This window comes from Narcine bancroftii, chromosome 2 (genome assembly GCF_036971445.1).
Source record: "Narcine bancroftii isolate sNarBan1 chromosome 2, sNarBan1.hap1, whole genome shotgun sequence".
NCBI classification, from domain to species: Eukaryota; Metazoa; Chordata; class Chondrichthyes; order Torpediniformes; family Narcinidae; genus Narcine; species Narcine bancroftii.
This window is the reverse complement of record NC_091470.1, coordinates 114,393,815-114,413,566: the sequence shown is the minus strand read 5'-3', so window position 1 is coordinate 114,413,566 and position 19,752 is coordinate 114,393,815. Positions and strand designations below refer to the sequence as shown.

At 45.4% G+C, this 19,752-nt stretch overlaps 1 protein-coding gene across 1 annotated transcript in view; it reads left to right on the top strand.

Moving 5' to 3' along the window:
* Positions 1–19,752, top strand: part of LOC138754171 (ankyrin-1-like) — a 173,468-nt gene that overhangs the window by 44,290 nt on the left and 109,426 nt on the right. The window contains exons 7-15 of the mRNA XM_069918051.1: positions 2,126–2,224; positions 4,776–4,874; positions 7,408–7,506; positions 8,615–8,812; positions 10,064–10,162; positions 12,082–12,180; positions 16,050–16,148; positions 18,315–18,512; positions 19,465–19,563. Of these exons, the coding sequence (XP_069774152.1) occupies positions 2,126–2,224; positions 4,776–4,874; positions 7,408–7,506; positions 8,615–8,812; positions 10,064–10,162; positions 12,082–12,180; positions 16,050–16,148; positions 18,315–18,512; positions 19,465–19,563 (1,089 nt within the window). The remainder of the gene's footprint in view (positions 1–2,125; positions 2,225–4,775; positions 4,875–7,407; positions 7,507–8,614; positions 8,813–10,063; positions 10,163–12,081; positions 12,181–16,049; positions 16,149–18,314; positions 18,513–19,464; positions 19,564–19,752) is intronic.

Below are 19,752 nucleotides of genomic sequence, written 5' to 3'. Positions count from 1 at the left end.
CTCTTGCTCTGTGTCATTCCCCTGCTGACAGCCAAGTTAAATCACATGGGAGCTAAAATCCTTGAGGCATTGCTAGTTGCATTGCAAACATGATCACTATCATCACAGGCAGAGCTTGGGCTTTTCTATTTGGAGAGAAGAAGGATGAGACAAGACTTAATAGAGGTCTACAAGATTCTGAGAGGCATAGACAGGGTGAACAGCCAGTGCCTTTTCCCAGGGTGGGAGCAGCAAACATCAGAGGACGTCTGTACAAAGTGAATGGAGGGGAGTTTAGAGGAGACATCAGAGGTAAGGTTTTTTTTACAGAGTTGTGGGTCCCTGGAATGCCTTGCCAGGGGTGGTGGTGGAGGCTGGGTCATTAGGGGCATTTAAGAGACTCATAGACTGGCACATGGATGGAAGAAAAATTGAGGGTTATGAAGTAAGGAGGGATTTTTGGTAAGGATATGTAGGTCGACATAACATTGTGAGCCGAAGGGCCTGTACTGTGCTGCAGAGTTCTATAAATGTCAGAATAAAATTTAGAATATTAATTTAATAAAGTAATGCGAGTCAAAACTTATTTCATATTTTCCATCTTTCTTTAAAATTTACTGTACAGACTCACTGTATGTGGTTTATACTCGCTCTGTGAACCTGCCTTCCCAGGAATTAATGTGGTGATCATTGCATCATTCCCTCAATAGTAAATATATCCTTCCTTTGGGAGGGAGACCAGTTCTGTACATTCTGTTCCTTGTGCAACCCCACCAGGGCCCTGTATAATTGGAGCAAGACGGGTCTACTTTTAGACTCAAATGGTCCTGCAATGTCCTGCTTCCTACTTGACTGTGGTACCTGCATGTGAACTTGTGACGGTTCACATACAGGGATATGCAAATCTCCCTAAACACAAGCAATCTCCTACACCTTTGGGGGAAGAAACGTGGTACCATAGTGCACATTTCTGCATTAAATTCTGTCTGCTGTGTTGCCCCCTATTCTTTACCTGTCTCTGAAACGTCTGCATGATCTTCACTGCCCAGACAGCTACTGAGCTTTGCATCACCAGCACGGTAGCAGACCCATTTGGCCCACAAACCCGTGCCGCCCAATTAACCTACAATTCCCAATGCATTTTGAACGATGGGAGGAAATCTGAACTCCCGGAGGAAACCCATGCAGACTCGGGGAGAAACTCCTTACGGCCGGCACAGAATTCGAACCTAGTCCCAATCGCTGGCGCTGTAACAGCTACCTGTGCTGCCCCCACAGTTGAGATCTCTGAAGTTAAGACAACCATAGATGGCTGAATATGTAGTTAATAAATGTGTTTTTAACCTATGTGTGTTCAACCTCATGTACAATCACCAGTATGTCAGCAGGACATTGTGAGATCTCTCATGGTTGATGACTGTCTTTAATGGAAAATAATGCAGTAAATCAGAGCAAAACAAGGAAGTCTGCAGCTGCTGTAATTGTAATAAACACAGATGCTGCAGGATCTCACGGCGTCCATAGGAGGCAAAGATATATAATCAACATTTCGGGGCTGAGCCCTTTGTCATTGGTTATATTATCTTTGCTTCCTATGGACGCAGCGGGACCTGCTGAGTTTCTCCAGCAAATTGGTGCAGTAAATATGTATGTGCTAAGGACAGTGTGTACATTTGGCCTGACGTTGGAAGTGCCGTTGAACTAACCACAGCTGCTAGTTCAGTGTTGACGGCCCTTTTTTTTTAAAGGGTTGTTTTGTCGGTGGCTCTATCCTTGCCCGTGGTCTGAGTAAACAGCAATACTAATAGCCTGTGGACACTGCAGTCAGGACTGATGGATTTGACAGCATTCCAATGTGGAAAGCTTTTCTGACTTCTGCATTCCTTGTGGTCTGTCTGGCACATCCACATCCCACAGGATACACTGGAGTCCATCTAACTGCTACCCTGATGCCAGTTCTACACTCAATATAGAATAAAAGTGCATTCTCGAAAGGAAGGGTGAGGTTAATGGACCATTATGCCTAATTGAATAGCGAGATTGGCTGTACTGCTCTGCTCCGGGAGACATCAATAATGACTGAAGTGTCTCTGCACTCACAACCTCACAAGTCACAGAAACCAGCTCATTATTGTTCTCATTTCAGACTGGCTTTACTCCGCTTCACATCGCAGCGCACTATGAGAAGCTGAACGTGGCTCACATGTTATTGTCGCGAGGGGCCAACATCAACTTCACACCCAAGGTAGGAGAAAATAAGAATTTTGGGTCCATGCTGTTGTGTGGACTTCCTTGGTCTCCCCCGTCACCCTCTTTTCTCCCTGTCAGCCCAGCTTTATAACCCAAGGAAGTCTAGGTGACCTTTGGTACGGCAAGGAGAGACAAACCTCCACCTCTGGAGCAAGAGGCAGCTGGTTCAATTCATAATGACGCAGAAAGGGTTAACAGCAAATGAACTGGAGTCCTGAACCAGCCAGTTGTGAGCCTCTGGCAGGACCAGTGCTGGGGAAAGTCTGCATGCTTTGTGCCTCAGGGCTTACTGACTGGATGTTGGCTGGGAATTATCGGGATTTCTCGGATGGGGAGGGCAGGCGTATTTGGGAAGGAGCTAACGGAGACACCCTCAGCAGAAACTGAAGGAAAGAGGGAAGGGATAGGAAGCAAAGGTTATCAGGAGAGGCCACCTATTCTGGACACAACAGGAAGCTGAACACGTTTTGAATTTGTCAGCAAGGTGAATGCTATTTTTCTAAGAGGACCTTGTGGAATCAGAGAATCACTGACATGGATCGTGTTGGAGGAGCTAACTGGTTCTTAGAGTTCTATGCAAGTCATTGTCACCCTTCGATTCAGGCACAGGATCATACCCAGATGCAATTCTGCATAAGTTATCCAACAAGCTTACTGCCTCCTATCACCCTTTTAGACCAGGTGTTTGCAACCATTTTTTTTTTTAACTCACATACCACCTGAAGTAACCCTTACTAACCACAGTGCACCTGTGGCATAGGATGTCATTAGCTTTGTGGTTAGTAAGGCGAGCTCTCCACTGGCCACCGTGGCAGAGGTGCACCAAAGAAGAGATACAAGGACTGCCTAAAGAAATCTCTTGGTGCCTGCCCCATTGACCCCCGCCAGTGGGCTGATGTCGCCTCCAACCGTGCCTCTTGGCGCCTCACAGTTCGGCTGCAGCAACCTCCTTTGAAGAAGACCGCAGAGCCCACCTCACTGACAAAAGGCAAAGGAGGGAAAAACCCAACCCTTTTCCCCTGCAACCGCTGCAACCGTGTCTGCCTGTCCCGCATCGGACTTGTCAGCCACAAACGAGCCTGCAGCTGACGTGGACATTTACCCCCTCCATAAATCTTCATCCGCGAAGCCAAGCCAAAGAAAGAAAGTAAGGGATTACTTCAGGTGGTATGAGAGTGGGGAAAATAAGGTTGTGAGCCATTGTTTGGAGGAGCAACCTTCATACCCAAGTATATGTACTTATACACTGCAGTCTTTGATATAGAGCGTCACGAATGTTTCAATTGAATTATTTATTTTCATGAGAAGCAAAGCAAAGTGAAAAGCTTTATTTTACATGCTGTCCAGACAAGTCAACTCAGACCAGTCCAGCAATAATAAAGCAAAAGTGCAGGGTAGAGAGAACAGTGCAGGGTCTAGAATTACAAAGGCAATGCAGGGTATAGAGAAAATCACCGTTAAATCGGTGCAAGAGCATTCAGTTTTCCCAGTGAGAGGTCCATTTAAGAGTCTGATAACAGCAGGACAAAAACTATCCTTGAACCTGGAGCCTCTGATCTGAATGTGCAAAGAGCTTCAGGGTTATTCCTAGGCTGGGCAGTGAACACCCTCTCCCAATGTGTGACTAGTGGATTCCGGACACAGAATGAGTCCACACTTGCCCTGCAGACATCTTGGCATCCATTTCTTGCCTTCAATCTGGGCAATTGCCACTCAGTGTGTCAGCTGCTTCGCGAGGGAGTAAACCAGATCTAGATCTGGATCCTGTAATGTGAGATTAAGATCAGTTGTGGAGGCTCGTGGCCCATGGAGCACAAACAGAAGGGTTTTATTTTAAGTGAGGTGACAGTGGACCAGGGAGATTCAATGTGAATTCAGGCTCATAATAAGGAGAGGTTGGATCTGGTGAGACCTGTTTCCTTGGAGTATAAAAGTGACCCTACAGACATACAAAATCATGAGGTGAATGATCACAGACTTTTCCCTGGGGTTTGGGAGTCTAAAACTAGAGGGCTGTAGTCGCACTAGGCACGCAGCGAGCGAAAGAACCATGCAGAGTCGAAAGTGAGTTGAACCAACTGGCTTTAATAGAAATTTCGCGTGTATTTAAATCCCTCGGAACCTAATGATCCTTGTGACTCTCAGGACCTTTATGATGTCAGCTGCCAGGCTGTGGGCTTGCCCTGCACCCAGAGCTCTCAGTTAGATCTGCTACGGCTTGCCCATGACTCCGCGAGCCACCACAGGGCATAGATTTAAGGTGAGAGGGAAAAGATTTAAAAGGTCCCAGCTCTTTTCATACTGAGGGTGGTGAGTGTGCGGAATGAGTTCCCTTTAGCGGTAGAGGCTGGTACATTTACAACGTTTAAAAGATATATAGGCAGATACATGTATTGGGAATATTTAGAAGGACCTGGATCAAATGTGGGCAAATGGGATGAGTTCAGGGAGACAACTTGGTTGTCATGAATGAGTTGGGAAAGGGCCTACTTCTGTTATGTGCGACTCCACGAGTCTTCTATTTTTTTCACGTTTGTTCTGTTCAGAATGGAATCACAGCGCTGCACATTGCTTCACGAAGAGGGAACACCAACATGGTCCGGTTTCTGCTGGATCGAGAAGCCCAGATTGATGCCCGTACAAAGGTGGGTGCAACTGGGGGGGGGGGGGGGGGGTTGGTGGGGGAGGGGGGATGTGAGCTTCTTCACATAGTGAGGGACAAAACAGTTTCCTAACCATGGGAAAAATCACCTAAGCTTTCCAGGGAAGAGTATTTAAATTAAACATCAGATCCTTAGAGGGAGACAGATGAAATACAGAAATCTTTTTGAACAAATCTTTTTGAAACACTCGACAAATTCTGAAGACGTTTGGGGTTTGTGGGTATATTTGGGCAGCGTGGGCTGGAAGGGCCTGGTACTGTCCTGTATAATTAAATTTTAAAATTTAAAGCTCCCAACCTATAACGTTAATTGACCATTTCTACCCACAGATGCTGCCCGACCCCTTGAGTACCCCAGGCAGCTCATAGTTTGCTCATAGTTCAGCATCTGCAGTTATTTTGTTCTTCAATGGATATAGTGCTTTGGGTTTCCAAAAGGCGTTCAATGAAGTGTCATGTAAAAAGGGGCCTGCACAAAATAAGACCTTGGAGGTACCACTTAGTGGTTTGGCTAACTAACAGTAAAGAAAGAAATGTAATTATTTTACTAAAGAAAGAAATGTAATTATTTTACATCGGCAAGGCATACATTGTGGGCTGGGGCCTGAAATAATTCTAATCTATACCAATGACTTGAATGAAAGGACACGAATACAATGACAAGTTCGAAAGTGAGTTGTGAGGAAGATGCAAAGGGGTTTTGAAAGGGAGAGAGTAGGCAAGAATTTGGCAGGCAGAACACGTAGGGAAATCTGAGATTATCTGCTTCGGAAGGGAGAAGAGCAGAATATTGTTTCAATGATGACAGATTACAAAATGTTACAGTATTTCACATAATCCTGAGGTCCGTGCGCATGCCTTGGATTCATTTATTGAATTACAAAGAATGAATTTGCAATCAATCGATTTTAACTCTAGTTAGCTATTTGAGGTATTGTGACCAATTCTGAATATAACATTAAGGAAGAAGAACGGTTAGTACAGCGCTGTTACAGGGCCGTGACCCGGGCTCAAATCCGGCGCTGTCCACAGGGAGTTTGTGCGTTCTCCCCATGTCTGCATGGGTTTCCTCCAGGTGCTCCAGTTTCCTCCCACCCTTCAAAATCCCTACCGGGGTTGTAGGTCAATTGGGGCATTTTGGAGGCTTGGGCTCATGGGCCGGAAGGACCTGCTACTGCATTGTATGTTTAAATTTTTAAAGAATGATACCAGAAGTCAGATACAGTAACTGTTGGGAAGGATTTAGTGCTTGAAACCACTCATGTAGAAGAGGCAGGAAGGAGAGATGTCCCAGTTAAATTCCAGTGGGGTTTGATAGGATAGGTGTTTCCACTTTTGGAACAACGCAGGTTCAGAGGTTGTAAATCCAATGGGAAGTCGGGAGAATGATCAGGCACTGAAGTATCTGCCCTTAACAACTTTCACGGGGAGCCTTGTTAAATCCATGAGTGAGAATTGAGCAGAAGGATAAAAGAGGTGAAGTGAATAGGAGGAATTGACCTCCAGCACAGATCTGATGAACCAAAGAGTCTTTAACTGGGCTGACCTATTGGGCACTCAGAAGTGAAACCACTCTGGTATGACTTTCTCTGACCTACCTTTCCTATCTCTCCCTGCTAACCCTAAACCCCAGCCCATTGTCAAGTTTATTGGCCTCTGATTGCACAAGTACAACCTGACGAATCAGGGTTCTCCAGTCCTTGGTGCAAAACACACAGACAGACAACCAGACATAACACGCACACAGATAAACAATACCTAGACAGGACTACTATTCCTATATACAAATAAATAAATATTATTCCATGAATATGAGAGTCTCGGAGGGTGAGTGAGCAGTTCCTTTGGTCATTCAGCATTTTCTCTCTGCCTGTGGGAAGAAGCTGTTCCTCAGCCTGGTGGTGCTGGCTCCAATACTCTTGTATCTCTTTCCTGACGGGAGTAACTGAGAAATGCTCTGTGCCAGATAGAAGGGAAACTCATCGATTTTGCGCATCCTTTTCAGACAACAATCCTGATAGAAAACATCAATGTGTGTGTGTGGGGGGGTGGGGGAAAGGAGGTAGACTCCAGTGATCCTCTCTGCCACTTTTATTTTATGTTCCTGTGGATTGACCTCTGATCCATTTCTCTGCAGCAACCGTATCACACTGTGATACAGCCAGCCAGGACTTTCTTGATAGAGCTCCTTGAGAAGGTTGATATGATGGTGGCCGGTAGCCTTGCCCACTTCAGTCTTCTCAGGAAGTGTCACACTCATCCCTGCATTTACCACAGTCTGCAGCCACCCCAGCGTATGTGGACTGCATCTGGAAGGCACCTACAGCTCTCTGGCCAGTGTCATTCAGGCTGTAGACCAATAGTTGGGGGGAGACCTCAGACTGTATGAAGTACTGTCTCATCGAAGTGGTGAATGTGCTTGATTGGTTTGTCAGATGCATCCTGACCCTTCCGAATGCATCAAAGCCCTTTGCTAAGACTGGTGTTTACATTGTGTGAGCATGTTCTTTGTGCAGGATGAGTTGACGCCTCTTCACTGCGCTGTCAGGAACGGCCATGTGCAGATTGCTGAGATTCTATTAGATCGCAACGCTCCGATCATGGCCAAGACCAAGGTAAGGGCAGGCAAGTTGGACAGAGAAGGCAGCACAAGGTCCACACTACCCCACACCCACTTGGTCTGGGTGTGACTTCCGAAGGCTATTTTAAATACAAGCCATGGTACATCCAGGCAAATCATTCATGGTGCTGGTTCCAATCAGACTTCTAACTCCACACCCTAGTCCCGTCCCCATCCTGTTCTGATCCATCCCCGACCCAGCCCCAAACTCCAGTTCCTGCACTCCCTTGCTCACAGACTCCAGTTCCATCATTGACCAATCCCACACTGGTTCCTTCAATGCCCCACCAGACTGTTCCTGCTAAGCTACATGCACAGACTACCCTCCCATTTATAATACAGTCAAAGCAAATTAGTCGGGTGACAGGCACAAATAGACTATTTATTGTTTTATATATTGTTGAAATGAAAGAATATTAGGCTCTATGTAATCATCCATGTATGTTTTCTTGGTGAGTGTCTGGCAGTGGTTTTCAAACTGCCCCCTAAATCCACATTCCACCTTCGGTATTCCTTATGCCATCGGTGCTCCGTGATTAGTAAGGGATTGCTTAAGGTGTGACGTAGGTGGGAAGAAAAAGTTTGAAAACCACTGTTTTAATCGTCCCTAATCGACTCGTTCTGTGCACGGTTTCATAACTTTAAAGGAAATGGGCAAATGACAATTTTTCTCAAGCAAAATATTTCAGTAACAATTGGATCTAGACCAGTGATTCTCAACCTTCCCTTCCCACTCACATCCCGCCTTAAGCAATCCCTTATTAATCACAGACCACCTATGGCATAGGGATTACTTAAGGTAGAATGTGAGTTTGGGGGGTAGTTTGAAAATCACTGCTGTGTGGTGTGTCTACCAGGCCAGGCATACACTTTGTGCCATCATCCCTATGTCTCTAATACCGCATGGGCTTGTGTGATTAATCTATGTGTTGGTGCATGTTGGTTCTTGGGATGTGTGTGCTGACTCCTTGTTTAAATGAATGTATGGATTTACACCTGGTGTGAAGTAAGACAGCAGGTGCCAGGAGTCTGGCTGGTCCATCCTGCCTCCACCATGGATGCACTGTGTGCTGCCAATTCTCTCTTCCTCCCTTTCCCTGCAGAATGGCCTCTCCCCCATCCACATGGCAGCTCAGGGTGACCACCTGGACTGCGTCCGACTCCTGCTCCAGTACAAAGCTGAAATTGATGACGTCACACTCGACAACCTGACCCCACTCCATGTGGCTGCTCACTGTGGGCACCACAAGGTGGCCAAGGTCCTTCTGGACAAGGGAGCAAGACCCAGTGCCAGGGCTCTGGTGAGTCTGCATGTGAAAGAAGAGATTGATTAGGAACAAATACCGGATCTGCTCCATTAAGGAGAAAAATATGGTGTCAATAGACAAGCTTTCCCCAATGTTAGTATCCTAAACCTCCACGGCGCCATTTCCCTCATCCTCCAGATATTCTCTCAAAGATAACCCCTTTGACCAACCTGGTCACCTGATTGATGCCTTCTCCATCTGGACATGCATTTCCATCTACTAAGCACTCCATAAGACAACAAGACAGAATCAATGGACTGAATGGCCTATTTCTGTTCTTAAGTCTTATGATCTTATGGACATGAGGGGAAAAAATAGGCTATTCAGCCCATTGAGTCTGCCCCGCCATTTAATAATAAGCTGATCCATTTCCCTACTCAGCCTCACTGCCCGACCTTCTCCCCACATTGCCATCAACTGCCCCCAGGTTCTCCCACTCACCTTACGCACAAGGGGCAAATTTATAGTGGCCAATTAACCCACCAACCTGCACAACTTTCATTTTGTTGTCAGCGCGATGGAAATGCAAGTTTTTATTTTTGTTAATCATGGAATGGCAAGTTTACACTCAATGTTAATTTCTTGTCATGCACATTGTACAATGTACACATACCTGCAGCCAAACAGATAGTTGTGAAGAAAAACTATATCAGTCAACTAATTAAATTAAATTTAAAGAGACAATAAATCGCAAGATAACTAATAAATATTCACAACAATCCTGTGCCAGCAAAGTGACTTGGAACAGTGCAGACAGTCCTTTTTGGGGTGTGAATAGTGTAACATGGGGAGGTTTCAGACCCTGATCGCTGTTTGAAAGAGACTGCTCTTGAACCTAGAAGTGCAGGTCTTCAGGCTTTTGTACTTTCTGGCCGAAGGGACCAGTGAGAAAAGGTTGTGAGTAGGATGATGGGGGGTCCTTTATGAGGTCGGCCGCCTTCTTGAGGTAGGGCCTCACGTAGATGTATTCCGTGGACAGAACGTCTGAGCCTGTGATGGTTAGTTTGCCGTGTTCTATTCCTGCCCCAACCCCATCACCAAATGAATCGGCCCATGGTAGGCGAGAGAATCGCCCAATTGAAGTGGAGCCTGATCAGCATGGATGATTTGGGCCAAAGGGCCTCTTTCATGCAACACAACACAATGGCACTCAACTTCAGTGTTGCTCCCTCATGTCAGGGTTGCGCTGCGTTATTCACTAGAGCTTGCTGAATCTAATATTCCACCTCGCTGTCCATTTTTTAGAATGGTTTCACTCCGCTGCATATCGCATGCAAGAAGAATCACGTCAGAGTGATGGATCTGCTACTGAAACACGGAGCCTCACTGGAAGCTGTAACTGAGGTGAGTGGGGTGGGGGGGGCACAAGAATTTGCTCTGTAAAAACTTCAACTGCAGTAAAATTCCCATTCTACAGAATTCTAGCATCCGACAACCCCAAGCAACCAATCAAAAAAAATTGGAGTATATAAATAAATAAATGCCATTTCCAATTATTCTGCTTTCTATTGAAAGAGGATCCACCTTTCTTGAATTAAAGATCCTGACATTAGAATGGAAGGAAGACACTGTCTTGGGATGAGATTCCCAAGCATAAGATATCTAATGGAGAGGAAAGGAGATCTCGACCTCTGCTTTCTGCTGTATTTCAAAAGCAAAATTCCGATATTAATAGAAATCAAAAATGTTGCTTATTGTTCTCTGTACTGAAATACAGAGGGGAAAAAGCTTTGTTTTAGATAATGTTGGCAGCTTTCCCGATGAAGTGGGACGTTTTGATGCAGTTGATGGGGAGGGGGAGGAGGAGGAGGAGGTTGGTGTGAGATGGTCTTGGGCAGGGTGGTTTCCTGAACCACACTCTGATGTATTCAGATAGGATACTTTCTGTAATTATTAGTGAGAGACATTGGAGATGTCTTTAGGTTTCTTAGGAAGGCAAGGTGTTCATGCACCACCTTGGCCTTGCCATGAACATGGTTAGAGCAGAGCTGATTGTTGATGATATTTCCACCTAAAAGCACCTGAAAATCTGTCCCATCTCACCCTCAGCACTGTGGTTACGGATTGTAAAATCAGCAAATGCTGGAAAATCTCAGCGGCAGCTGCGAAGAGAGAGAAAGAAACAGAGTGAACGTCTCAGATCATGGTCCCTTTGTCAGTTGCGATGAAAGGTCTTTGACCTGAAACGTTAATTCTGCGCCTCTCTCCACAGCTGCTGCCTGACCTGCTGAGTATTTCCCGGGTTTTCTGATTTTGTTTAGCATTCTGTTCTGAAGAGGGCCATGAATGAAAGGGAAGAGCTGGCATCAGCTTCTGAATCCAAAGGAAGGACAGGAAGTAAGTCGTATCGTTTATTGTTATATTTAGACCTACAGCATGGTAACAGGACCTTCCTTCCCAGGATCCTGTGCCCCCGAAATACACCAATTAGTCTACCAACCCGATCCGTTTTGGAGGGTGGGAGAAAACTGGAGCACCCAGGGAAACCCACACAGACGCGGGGAGAATGTGCAAACTCTTTTCAGACTGTGTCGGATGAGAACCCTGCTTGCTGGTGTTGTTTAAGCGTGATTCATTCACCACACCGCCCGACTCGATGAGTTCTTAGAAATTATTTAAAAATTTAGACATGCAGCACGGTAACAAGCCATTTAAGCCCATGAGTCTGCGTTGCCCAATTTACACCCCATTAACCTACACCCCTGGTACGTTTTGATTGGTGGGAGAAGACCGGAGCCCCTGGAGAAAATCCATGCAGACACGGGGAAAATGTACAAACTCCTCATAGTGCGGGATTCGAGCCCCGGTCTGGTCCTGATCGCTGTAAAGGCGTTGGGCTAGCCGCTACACCAACCGTGAATATTACCTGGATAACCACCTCAAAATGAGGGAGCTGGCCAATGACCCCAGCAAATGGAGCAGAACACACATCCCGAGGTGTGAGGTGGAGATGATGAACAGTTTCAAAATAGGAGAAGAGGTCGCCAACAATCCACCCCAGTCCAACCACATTGACGCCATAATGAAGAATTCAAAGCAATAGCTCAAAGTGTTCAGAAGCCAAGGTCTTTTCCCAATTCTTTTTAACAGATACACCACAAAAGGTATCAGCGATAAATAAAATATAATCTAAAGTGACCATGTGGTGTCTTTTCAAGGAAGAAGATCAATGGCCTGAGCTGGTGAAGTGGAAGGTAAACCGTTGGGTCTGTCCAGCACATTAATAAACTTATAAATTGCATCTCCCTCCCTCTGTTTTACAGTCAGGGTTGACGCCGCTCCACGTTGCTGCCTTCATGGGAAACCTCAATGTTGTCACCAAGTTGCTACAGCATGGAGCCTCCCCCAACGTGTCCAATGTGGTGAGTGGTTGGCACTGAATATGGGTTGGAGTTTAGAAGAATGAGAGATGGTCTTACTGAAATGTGGGGCATTCTGAGGAACACTGATGAGGTGAGAGGATTTTTCTCAGAGGTATTTGGAGGGAATGATGTTGAAATGACTTGTCACTTCAGATGGAGGAGAGGAGGAGCTTTGGAATTTTCTGAGGAAGTTGGTGGCAAAAAGGTGTCTTGGACGTCAGTGGTGAAGGTGACAAGGGAGAGGGAGGTAATAAGGTTAGAACAGTCGGGGCAAACGAGTTGAGGGACTGAATGTCCTCCTGCTCCTGTTTTGTATGTTCCTGTCTGCAGCAAATGTCTTTTGCTCGAGACCTGGTTTGCACGATGGCAACATTCATTGAATGTGTTCCTGGGTGTTTTAAAATCATGGATAATAGTGAGATATGTCAAGGCCCTTCAGCCCATTGAGCCTGCACTGACCAGTTCCTGAATCCCACTTTTATTCTCTCCGCATTCTCATAGCACGTCTTTGAGATGTTGTGGGAAAATGAAGCAGCCACCAGAAGCCACCAGAATGAGAGGGGGAACGTGCAAACTCTACACAGACAGCACTTAAAGTTCAGGATTAAATGCCAGGTTACACGCCAATGCAGCTTTATGGCTTGTTGCATTTTTCCGAAAATCTCTGTTCCGCTTGCTATTCAGACACAACAACAAAAAAAAGTCCAGCATCATTTTGGATGTAAGAACCAATTGTGGTCAAATTGGGTTTCTGGCAACATTGCTGACTATCTGGTTCAATTCGGCAGGAGCAAGCAATTCAGCACAAACAGTTGTTGTAGTCCCAGTGAAAGCATACTCTGTGGCTATGGCATCCCGGGTCACCAGGTGACTGTCACATTTACACTGGTCACAACCAGTCTTCACCGCCTCTCGCTCTCCCAGTGATTGATGCATCTCCAGCATTACTGTAACCACCTCTGCTGCGGCTGACCCTGCTCTGCCAGATGTATGGGCTTGGTGGGAGATAGAAAAGCCAAGCGTTACTCCACCATTGGTCCCTGTGCCACCAGGGTCCGTGACCCAAAATGTGGTCCCAGAGCCCACTGCTACCAACCTGTCCCAATCGTCAGCAGTGGAGATAAGACCCCTCGATGCTTCCCATCAGCCATTGATGGCCACACAATCTGGGCCTGCCATGCACTCCCATCTTGGAGCTGGACACTGAACTGATGACCAAGGGAGGTTCTTCCTACCAGCGGATTCACAGAAGGGTGCATTTCATGCTGAGCTCCACTGAGAAACCTGCTGGAATTATCCTGCCCAAAATTTTCTGATTCCTCCAAACCTCCTCAACAACAGGGCCACAGGGGGTTCGTGGCCTCTTCACCATTTCAATCCCAGTTTTCCATCTGAAGGGTGTCTCTTCCAATGGTTAATATTTGGACACCATTACTCTGTTTAAGTGGCTTTCAGACTGGTCAAAGGCACAGAAGTATAGTGATTACTTGGAAGAATAGAAATGTATTGTCTTTAGATAGGTGGTATTCAGAGATGAAGTTTTGTTTGGTTATGGAAAGAAAATCTTTTTCTATACAAGATAAGATGTCTTTTTATGAGTTAAAGTCAACCCCATTTATTGATTATATACAATTTAAATAAGTTTGAACTAATCATTTTCTTTCTTTAAAAAAACTTTTTTTTATTATATATTTTTTCTATATATGTTTTCTTTTTTTTTCTTTTTTTTAGTTTTTTTATTATTAGTTGTTTTTTTTTCGTTTAAGTTCTTTATGTTTTTGTTTTTTTATATATATTTTTACATAATAAAAAATTTTTGGATTAATAATTAATACTTAATATTTTTTTGGTTTTTTCTTATATATAATATCGATCTTTTTTTTTAAGATGTATATTGTTTTTATTATACTAATAGCATTAATTCTTCACTCTTTATCGTGGGGATGGGGGGGGGGTTTAGGGGTTAAAAATAATTTTTTTTTTAGTCTTAGTTTTTAGTTGTTAGGGGGAGATGCCGAGATTGGTATTGTATTAACTATATTACTTTGTACTTGTATTACTTTATTTTGTATTTTTTCTGTACGTGAATTACTTACTTTCTTCATATGTTAAAATTAATAAATAAAGTTTCGAAACAAATAAAATTCTTACAAAAATATTTTTAAAAAAAAGGCACAGGACACAAACCCAATGATGACAAGTGGGATAAATGTAGTCAAGCGCTAAGGTTGGCACAGATAAGATGGGCCAAGGCGTCTCTTTCTGTGCAGTACAATCCTATGACTGTAATGCACAGATGCCAAGATAAAAGTTCTTTCAAGGTCGCTGTGCAGTTTGATAGGGTAAGTAAGAAGACCTAAAGGATGCTGGACTTCATTTATCGGGGGATTGAGTTCGAGAGTTGTGAGATGATGTTGAAGTTCTGTAAATCTCTGGTGAGACCACACGGAACATTGTGTTCAGTTTTGGTCACCTCAATACAGGAAGGATGTGGATGCAAAATAGGGGGTGCAGAGGAGATTTACAATGATTGGAAAATAAGTCTTATGAGGCAAGGTTAGCAGGGGCTTGATAGACATCTACAAGATTATGAGAGGCATGGCTAGGGTAGATGGCCAGCACCTTTCTCCAAGGATGACAGTAGTGAATTACAGATAACATCTATGTAAAGTGAGGGGAGGAAAGTTTAAGGGAGATGTCAGGGGTAAGATTTTTACACAGAGAATTGTGGGTGCCTGGAATATATTGCCAGGAACAGAGGTGGAGGTTGGTACAATAGGGACATTTAAAAATAGGCACATGGATGCAAGAAAAATGGAGGGTTATTGGTGTGGGATAGGGATGGTTGAGCAGGTTTATATGGTTTGGCACCATGTTAGGGGCCAAAGGCCCTGAACTGTTCTATAGGGTTCTCATGTAATCTAAACGTCCCTTGGATTTGATGAGTTTTAAAGGCATCTACGCCAATTTAAATTTCCATTCTTGATTTACACCCAGTTATTCTAAGTTGAGGAGTTCAGGTACATTTTGAATCTCCCTCTGCTTCTCCTGCTCCTTTTTGGGCTGCAGTCTTACATTTTTTGCTGCTTGCTTCTTTGCTTTCTGTTCCCATTGATAGAGGGGGCTGGGGAATACAAGCCAGGCCTTATCCCATCTCCCCCACCCCCCATCCCCCCCAAACCAAGAACTGCGATGGTGTTATCATGCCAGGGAGGTTAAAAAAAAAATGGGGAAACACACAAAGTGCTGGAGGAACTTGGTGGGTCAGGCAGCATCTGCAGAAGCCGATAGACAGTTTGAGTTTCGGGCTGAGACCCTTCCTCAGGAATAAGCCAGATAAATGGGTCTGGGAGAGGATCACAGGTTGATGGGTGAATGGGGGGGGTAGGGGGGAAATGAAATGGAACCAGCTGTAAGATGAGAGGGGATGGGACGAGATGAAGCAGCCTGAGGAAGGTGCAGTCCAATAGGAAGAAGGAAGGCAAGGGGGTTGGGAGCTGGAGGAATGAAGGTATGGGTGACGGCAAGTAGAGATGGTAGAGGAGGGCAGGTGGGAGGCATGGGGCTAAAGAGGAGGAGAAAGTAAGGGGCGGGGTTTGGACTGCTTCAGTGTAGCCCATGGGCCTATCCAAGCTTCCAGATCCCAAACTGAGGGCTCGTGTGAAGCCAAAACCTATGTTTAGACTGAGGTCGTGGACAATGGGTAGCAGGTGTCCTGAGAGCGATCACAAGCCCAGCCATCAACCAACCTCTGCAAGGTCACAGGCCCCCTAACAGCAGGCCTCGACTCGGACTTGGGTCTTCTTCCCAGGAGCCGTTTCTTTGGGGTAAATTTTCTGTTTCCTGTTTATTTTGATTATCTGCTGCAGAAAGTAGAGACTCCATTGCACATGGCAGCCAGAGCGGGGCAGACTGAGGTGGCACGCTTCCTACTCCAAAACAAGGCCCAGGTCGATGCCAAAGCCAAAGTGAGTGTCAGACGAGACCTGTGTCCAGGCGCAAGAGAAAGGGTGGCGTGTGCATGTATGGTGATGAAAGAGATGACAGTGCAAGGATATCTGAATATTTGATAATCAGCATAAACATAGCGTAATTGGGCTTGTGCGTGTGCATGCGTCCCACATTGATTGTGTCTGTTTGCCTGTGTGCATTTGTGTCTGCCTTTAAACACTGTGCATCGTGAAAGGGAGTGGGTGTGTGAGAGTACAAATGTGGTTGCAGTTGTTACTGTTTCTGGGTGTGCGTGTTTGGAGATCCAGTTTCTCATCTCTTTGTCTCCCTGTGTATGATTCGTTCTCGCACAGTAAAGTGTTTTTTGAGTAATGCTGAACTTGATTGAGAATGTTTTGCTTCAAGCCTTTCGCGATGTTTTTGTTTGATCTCATGCATTTTCTCGTTATTTCAGTTTACATGGAAAATTATGTTAAAGCTGAATTTTCTCTGCTCTTCCATTCTTGCTTTCTAACCTCCAGGATGGGGAATTGTGAAGTCACAAGCAGTTGTGCGAACTGCTCTTCAATCATTGGGTCCTATTAATTTGACATTAGCTTTTAACACATTGGCCTACAAGTGCCTTGCTCTATTTACCCTGCTGTCTGAATTGCACTCAGGACATTGGGGTTGATTTTGCTCTCTCATTGAATTTTGAACTAGGTTTTAGGGTGGAACTCATTGAGAAGTGGGAACCAATGGTGTGGACAGGAAAAACTAGTTAACCAATCAGCTGGAAGGATTATTAACAGGCAGCACACAGTTTCCATAAACCCACGAAACGTAAAATATTGACTGACTACTTCCCTTCACGGATGCTGTCTGACCTCCTAAGTTGTTCCAGTAGCTAACTGTTAGCTCAAAATTCTGGCAGATCTTGTATTTCAGCACAGCCTCCGCCGGAAAGGTCAGCTCACTGAAAGTCTGAGTTCAGATAGATAAAAGTTAAGACGAGTCAAACTTATCGTTGTCTGAAGAGGGCGTGCAAAATTGTTGAAGACCCCCCTCTAACACCCTGCAGCCATCAGAGAAGAGATACAGGAGGATCAGAACCACCACCACCAGGCTGAGGAACCGTTTCTTCCCACGGGCAGTGAGGACGCTGAACGACCAAAGGAACTGCTCCCACTCACCATCCGAGACTCTCATATTCACAAAACAATATTTATTTGTATAGATGAAATACTTTGACCTGCATATGTATTGTTTGTCTGTGAGTGTGAGTGTGTGTGTGTGTGTGTGTTATGTCTGGGTGTGTGTCTATGTTTTGCACCGAGGACCGGAGAACACTGTTTTGTTGGGTTGTATTTGACCAATCGATTATCAAGTTTATTGTCGTCTGATTGCACAAGTACAACCCCTCGGTGTAAAACACACAGACACACACACCCAGACATAACACATATTCAGACGGGCAATACATAAACAGGACAAATATTTCATGTGTACAAATAAATATTGTTTCATGAATATGAGAGTTTTGGATGTTTGGCCGTTCAGCATTCTCAGTGCCCGTGGGATGAGTTTTTCCTCGGCCTGGTGGTGCTGGCTTTGATCCTCCTGTATCTCCTTTAAAGCCACAGAAAAATAAAACCTTTGGAAACATTTTCCCATTATAATCTGAAATAATAAAATCTGGAAAATGAAGAAAATCGTCTTCACTTCCAGACAGGAGGTGAAGACATTGAGCTGGTGGAACGGAGCTCATCCCGGACAATCCTTGCAGATTTAATGAACATCCGGTAGCAGAGAGAGCAGCCGGCCCGTGATGTCTCATGGCACGGCAGGACATTGTGGCCTTCCTGCAATCCCTTTGTACTGCTTGATTGAATTTCAATTCCCACACAAACTCTGAGATTTGCATCGTGTACTGTCACAGTTCAAGTTGTCACGTAGCGAGGTGCATCGAGATGATTTGTTTTGTGATCATTCCAGCTAGTTAATCCAAACATAGTACAGTGGTTAAAAGCCCCGGATTGTAGATTCAAAGAGAGAATGGAGTAAAGACAATGTTTATTCACGTGAGGACCGTTTGGGGACATGATAATGGTGGGGGGGGGGGGCCCTTGAATCTGATGGTGCGTGATCTCACCAATGGGAGAGAAGGTAAATGGCTTCTGTCACAGCCTCTGTGCTCCATGCAGGATGATCAGACCCCCCTGCACTGCGCCGCTCGCCTGGGCCACCTGGAGGTCGTCAAGCTCTTGTTGGAGAATGGAGCATGCCCGAAGTCGACGACCACCTCGGGCCACACACCCCTGCACATTGCCTCACGGGAAGGGCATGCAGAAGTGGCAAAAGTCATGCTGGACCACGGCGCTTCGCTGACCAGAATGACAAAGGTACGTGGGCTATTCATTAACAGCTAGTCCATTCAGATCAAAGCAGATGGAGTGAACTTCCCCAAAGGGTAAAGCCACGCACAAAAGTGCTGTGGAAACTCAGCAAGTCACACAGGGTCTACAGGAAGCAAAGATTCAGGCCTGAGGCCTTTGTCAAAAAGCAGGCAGGCGCTTGAAATAAAATGATGAGGGAAAGAGAAGAGAGAAGAAGGGGCAGGAGGAGGAGCACAGGCCAACAGGTCACAGGTAAATATGGGTGGGAGAGTAAAAAAGAAACCTGAGGTGTTAAGAGGGAAGGGATAGGAAAGGGTGGTCAGTCCTCATTTAGACTGGGGCAGAGTTATGGCACCCCAATTGGCCTCGGACAACCTGGGATAAGGAGGATGTCCTGGATACTGTAGAGAGGTAAAAACACAAGGCTGGAGAAACTCAGCAGGTCAAACTTATGTTGCAAAGATAAAGGTATATAACCAAGGTTTCAGGCTTGAGCTCTTCATCAAGGGATGAACTCTATGTCAGCAGGTGCCTGAATAAAGATGACCGAGCAGTGAGAAGAGATTGTGACCAGGGTGATGCAAAGATTAAGATGCATAACCTTGGGCACCTGCCCACATTTTGCTCATTCGTTGATGCAGGGCTCAAGCCCGAAACAGTGGTTCTGTATTTTTATCTTTGCTCTATAAAGAACACTGTTTGACCTGGTGAGTGTCTCCAGCTTGGTGTGTTTACTTCAACCACGGGGTCTGCAGACTTTCATGTTTTGCTACTGTAGAGGTAGGTTTGAATTCAGCAGTATACCCTGAAGAAATAGCCCAGTACAAGTCCTTTGCCACCCAGCTGAAGAACAGAGGGAGATTAGTTGAAAGATCAGTGTCAGGAACGGGGACATGGGAAATGGTCACTCCCGGAAATGTTCAAGTGGTCCTGACGTGCTGTGTCTGTCTGCCCGCAGAAAGGGTTTACCCCAATCCACGTCGCTGCCAAGTACGGCAAGATGCAAGTCATGGAGTTGCTGCTCCAGCGAGGTGGTCAGCCCAACTCTGGAGGAAAGGTAACCACACTCCAGGTCGACCAGGATATGCTGCTCATTCTGAGGGCCAGCCTCAACCCTTAAGGGAATGAGGGGATATTGTCATCAAGAGGAAAATGATGAGGGACAGGACAAGCCAAACCCTCATTGAATGGCTTTGTTTATTGTCGTGTGAACTGAGGTTGAGAGAGAAACTTTGATTTGCATGCT